Genomic DNA, 6,000 nt, shown 5'->3' on the forward strand with positions numbered 1-6,000 from the left:
ATTTTTTTTGTTAGTTTATTAGATATGAGTATGAGTAAAAAATAAAAATTTCGTTAGATAAACAAATATTGATACAGATAAATATTATTTCATATCCGTTGAGTAATGAATAATTATATAAAATAAATCACATCAGAAACGGAACTATAAAATCTTGATAGATGAGACTAAAAATAAAAAAAACACAAATTATAACTAGTGGAAATAGAACCCAAGCTCTCCACAATCAATAAACTCTTACCACTAGACTACAAGTAAACATGTGATAATTTATGAGGGGACTGGACTATATAAAATGTTCTAAAAAATAAAATTTAATTAAATAATAGTATATATAACTAAAATTTTAAAATTATAGGGGTAGCTTTGCCACCTTTTGAATGGCTTTAGATCCGCCCATGAATTACATCATGAGAAAATATATGCATATTATTGTAAGAATAATATTATGCTAAACATGTTAATTTTTTATTTAAATATTTTGTTATTTAGTTAACGAATTGAATTTGTTAGAAGAGTTATTTGTGATTTTGATTTGTTTTACTTCATAAAAAATTATTACTTAGAATTGATTGCAGATTTGTATTTTAATATTATATATTAGTAATTGTGATTGCATATGTATGACATAATAAGTTTTGATAGTTTAATTGTAAAAATGATAAAACTATTATATGTATATTCTTTGTTATTCACCCACTACCGTTTCGTTATCCGCTAATCTTAATCGGTATGGACAGGGTAGAGTAAAGTAAATTCTTAACAAGTATGGATAGAGTATGGATAAGATCAATTCTTAGTGGGTATAGATATGAAAATACTTCCACAATACCCGTATCGTACCCATTGACACCTCTACGATGATCTGGATTACGAATTCATTCACAATCGTTGCCACAACTATAAACTGATTCTTCATCCTTTTGAAATTTTTATTATAGCATATTGACATGTAGTATAAATTAAATATAAAAAATTGCAACTGCATTATTTACAAAAAAGAGAACGAATTGCCAGCATCTATATTATTTTCGTTCATAAGTGCGCAATTTTATATATTTAAAATCTCATTTATTTATTTAAACAATCTCATATATTTAAAATTTCAAATATTTTATTTATTTATTTTTGTATACGTAGTCTCATATATTCAAATTTTCATATATGTAATTTATTTATTTTTGTACGTCATAAAAAGGAGTTCGTATGCATCATGTATCTTTGTTGAAGCTTTTTTCCATTATTTTTATTTTGAAAGGAAGCAATCTTGCCCCCTCCCAAACTACAATAGACCATATATGAATATATTATTCATCAATTTTGGATTTTGGATTTTGGATTTTGAATTTTGAATTTAAGGAGAAGATCAAGCGAAAAAACAAATATCAAAATCCTTTGTTCTCGGTTTAAACATGGATCTCCTCTTTTCAACAAAGGTAAAAGTAGTACTATAACTACGGATAAATGTTTTTAACAACATTCTATTCAACATAATACACACCATGCTGACGTATTGATTATTGTTCGTGTTGCTTCTTTTTGTTTGCTTTTAAGTTGAATTTGGATTTGGATGCACTAGAGAATAGCTAGAATAGCTACTGTTAAGAATAGTAGGTTAATAATAGTTAGAATAGCTACTGTTTAAGAATATCGCTAACTCAAAGCTATTCGGAATGTTATTTGGATTGAACATTTAGAATAGTGAGAACAGCGATTGAACATTTGAAAGAGTAGTTTGTTATTCCATGTTTTTGTAGGAATGGTGAGAACAGCGCTATTCTCACTGTTCCTGAGTATATTTGAATGGATCGGAATAGCACTGTTTTTGCTGTTCCCGCTATTCTCGCTACATCCAAACATATATGTCTCAGAAATCATAATGAAACTATAATAACTATGATACCTCTACATTGACCAAAGTAATACAAAACCGTCCCCTTTTTGGGCTTCCATAGTTAAAATGGAATCTCTGGGAGCATGTAGTGTGACTTATACTGCTGGAAGAACTTCCATAGTGAAGTTCTGGAGAGATATTTGGTATGGCACGTGTGGCTTGGCCTCCCAATTTCCCCAACTCTATTTGAAATGTATTAATCAAGATATCTTACTTACAGATGTGATACACTCTCAAGGGCATAATGTCATCTTCCAAGATATTCTAGACGGAATTGAATTGTCGGAATGGAACGGCCTGTTGTTCTTGCTCAGCCAAATATCCTTTACCCACTCAGTTGATCAACTGGCATGGAGATGGGATACAAAAGGAACCTTTAGTGTGAAATCATTATACAACTTTCTTAATTTCAGGGGTATTGCACCTGCACATACCATGATATGGTGGAATCTACCCTTACCACCCAAAATTAGAATTTTTATGTGGTTGACATTTCAAAATAAAATACTTTCTAAATCGAATCTAAGGAAGAAAGGATGGGAGGGAGACAACACTTGCTCTTTCTGCCCTCAAGAGGAAACTGTTAAACATCTCTTCCTCCAATGCCCCGTGGCTAAACAAATATGGTTTTGGTTAGGATGCCACCAATTTTATTACACCAATTGGAATTCCTTCCATGAGGTGTTAGCGTTTGCTTTCTCCTTACCTAAACATCCACAACTTGCTTTTTTGCTTCTTTTTAGTGCAGTGTGTTGGACTTTATGGAAACACCGAAATGAAATTGTTTTTAAAAAGTACCAACCTAAAACCGCAAAAAAGTATACTTTATCTGATAATTTTTTTACTTTTGTATTGGACAGGTGGTAAAAGAACTAAACCAACAGTGCAAGAAGAGGCGCGGCGATGGATCCCTGATGAAGACATTATAGATGTTGTCCCTTTGCGCATGATTCTGCCAGGAGAAGAGGAGAGCATCTCCTACCACCGTGAAGACTCTGATAGCCATAATTAGTGATCCCTTTAGCTTTCCTGTTAGTAGTCTATTATGTAGTGCAGCAATTTTGGTTATATTCAGCTGCATGTTTTTGTGCCATGAACTTATCGTAGCAGAGAGAGAAGGTCAAGTGTTCCCTTCTCTCTAAGGATTAACCTACAAACATCTTACTTTTAGTATGTAATGGTTTCGTTGATCTAATGAAACTGGGCGTTAGTGCCTTTTATCAAAAAAAAATAAAATAACTATGATACCTCCTTCAATTTCCAATTAATTTATTTATATGCATGCAATAACTTTATTTAACTAATATCAGTGAGAATTAAATCAGTGATATAAAGATACAAATCATGAAAAAAATTATGCTAGCTCGAATTAAAATTACAAACAATTGATTGCAATTTAAACATCAAAATATTAAAACACCACAAAATCTTGTTAAACGAACAAGAGTTGAAACATCTCCACAATTGGACAAAAGCTGCCATGCGATTATAAACAAACTAAAATCACATTTATTCATTCCAATATCAACGGTAACACAGATTCAATTACAAAAGGCAACAACACAACAAAGATCTGAATCTGCTTCGTACCAACAAAGATCTAACAGTCTAACACAACAACAACACAATATAACAGAACATGCATTGCTCAAGTAATTAATGAAGCTAGTACTCAGTTTTTCTCTCCTTTGTCATTGCTTTTATTATCTCCCATACCAAGTGTGTTTACCACCGCATCCTTTGCCCCGAACGCCGCATTCTTCACCTGCTCCCCCGCATTCTTCACCTGCTCCCCCGCCTACAATCAACCCAAAACCAAAACACATTATCATATTAAATCAGCCATTAATTGGGTCATTCAGGGTACAAGTAATTAGTGGCTATCAATTAATTGATTGATTTTACCTGTTGTAAAATTCCGCCGCCGGTCTTCTCCTTACCGGCATCTGTGGATTCTTTGGTAGATTGTGTTGTCTCACAAGCCTTCTGCTTTGCAGCTTCGGTCTTCTCGCCAAGGAAGCTGCCAGTCTTGTCAGTCCCCCCCTGGGCCTGCTCCTTGGCGGCCTGAGCGGCGTCAAAAGCCCTGTCCTTCACCTCAAAAGCCTTCTCCTTTGTCACATCTATCATGTTTCCAGTTTTCTCCTGCATTGGTTGAAAATTTTCTAATTCGTTAATTACCAACTAATTAATCATAACCGAGTGCTGCATTGAAATTTATTATTGTAGACGGTGAAAATATTACCTGGTTTGATGCCATTTTGGTCGATCTAGTTTTTTTTTTTTTCCCCCTTCTTTTGCTTGTTTATCAGTTTAACTGTGTAAGTAAGCTCTTATGATTTGTGTTTTCGCAAGCTGGTCCGATACAACTATTTATAGATTAAAGTGATATAGGTAAGCGACACGACGCGTGTATTGTGACTCGTAACTTCTTGACACGTATAGGAGTACGTGTACCCCTAGAATGCCACTGCTAATAGTAATACCGAGAAAGATGCGAAATTATTATTATATTAAACCAGTAGAAAGTCGGCAATTGGCTTGCTCAGTTATTACCTTATCAGCACGTAATTGGTGTTGGTAAATTGAGCCAGTATGAAGTCGGCATGTGGCTTGTTCAGTCCTTGTATGCAGCATCGCATCACCTGCAAGCAGGTGGGCAGGATTTTCCTTCTGACCCGTGATATGTACCAACAGGATTGGATATTTTGATGAAAAAAATATCTAATGCTGTTGGGTTCATATCACAGGTCAGCTAGCATTAGATATTTGTTTATTGTGAATTCAATTATAAAAATAAAAAGTCTTCGATCAATTCTTTAATGTTGTTATAGTTTTTAACGAAAATATTGAAAAAAAAAATTATTTCTAAAAACTTGAATATAATAATAATTATATTAAAGTCTGGGGTGGTGATTATCTTCTTATTTGTGATAATCTGATAACAGACAAAGAGACAAGAAAAAGAAAAAAGAAAAAGTATTTTTCAGACTTGAAATTTTTTGTGTTCATGTTGCTCCTTAATTATCACTATAATCAATATATTTTGTCCATAAAATGTAGCTCAATAAAAATAAATTTTAAAATATGAAATTATTAAAAGAAATTGCAGTACTAATTGTTGAAATTGTTGTTCAAACCGTCTGATTGATTCACAATTTGTGCACACTGCTTCAATATGTGTGTACACTATTTCAATATCCGTGTTGATCAAGCGCATGTTGATTGTGAAATAATCAATTGGTTCCGAACGGACATCAAATTAATTTGGGTCCGATGTCCATCGGACATGCACTGCTCCCGAAACTTAGATGTTTGAACTTTAGTTATATTAATGAAATTCTTTTGTCTTTCATTTTTCAAGAATTTACAAAATATTGAAATCAAAAGATTAAAATAAAAAGTGTTCTTCAAGATAATAAATTCTTCTTCTAAAACTTCCTTTATTCATATGTATATCTTAAAACATATTGAACAAATATTCATATCCAATATTTTGTAACTCCAATTATTCACTGTTTTGTAGGTAAACAAAAAATGAATAGGATGAGACAAAAAAAAAATTGTAAATAATTAGATTATTAGAGTGTTCTACAGAGGATGGGAAGAAGAAAAATTCACATGTAAATCTTCTACAGTTTTTTTTTTATTGAAAGCCCGTAGGCGTAGTCTTCTACGGTTTACTCGTTAGGATATGCGAAAGGGTATCCTCTGTGGAGTCGTTCCGTGTGGAGTTGTGCAGAGCTTTTAATTTGTTCCGTTCATTTCGGATCGGACGGATCCGATTAAAAACTCCGCAAATTTTGAGAATTTTTTTTTTTTAATTCGGGCAAAATCTGATATGTTTCGTCCGATTCGAAACGAACGGATAAAATTAAAAGTTCCGCACGGAATAACTCCGCAGAGGATACTATTCCTAGGATATGCAGTGCCCCTAGACAATGAAATAGTTTTTCCAAAAAAAGAAAAGTGATCGAAGAGGATGGGAAGAGAGCGACAGTATAGGAAGAGGACAGGTGAAGGGTTGCTGACGTGGCCACTATCTATTGGTCCACCTTCCATCTGACGGTTAGCAGGAAAATCCTGCCGACCTGTGAGCAGACGATTCG

General features: G+C 33.4%; 1 protein-coding gene and 1 long non-coding RNA gene across 2 annotated transcripts; one reads left to right on the forward strand and one right to left on the reverse strand.

The window, feature by feature from the left end:
- The first annotated feature begins 2,073 nt into the window (after positions 1 to 2,073).
- Positions 2,074 to 3,109, forward strand: LOC144547653 (uncharacterized). Its single transcript, XR_013509126.1, has 2 exons — positions 2,074 to 2,575; positions 2,755 to 3,109. It is a non-coding gene; the product is annotated as an uncharacterized LOC144547653 (long non-coding RNA).
- A 271-nt stretch (positions 3,110 to 3,380) lies between these two features.
- Positions 3,381 to 4,083, reverse strand: LOC144547639 (uncharacterized). Its single transcript, XM_078296326.1, has 2 exons — positions 3,800 to 4,083; positions 3,381 to 3,692 (listed from the first exon to the last, which is right to left on the reverse strand). The coding sequence occupies exons 1-2, from the start codon at positions 4,040 to 4,042 to the stop codon at positions 3,567 to 3,569; spliced, it is 369 nt and encodes a 122-aa protein (XP_078152452.1). The 5' UTR covers positions 4,043 to 4,083; the 3' UTR covers positions 3,381 to 3,566.
- Positions 4,084 to 6,000: the final 1,917 nt, after the last annotated feature.

This window comes from Carex rostrata, chromosome 31 (genome assembly GCF_964058835.1).
Source record: "Carex rostrata chromosome 31, lpCarRost1.2, whole genome shotgun sequence".
NCBI classification, from domain to species: domain Eukaryota; kingdom Viridiplantae; phylum Streptophyta; class Magnoliopsida; order Poales; family Cyperaceae; genus Carex; species Carex rostrata.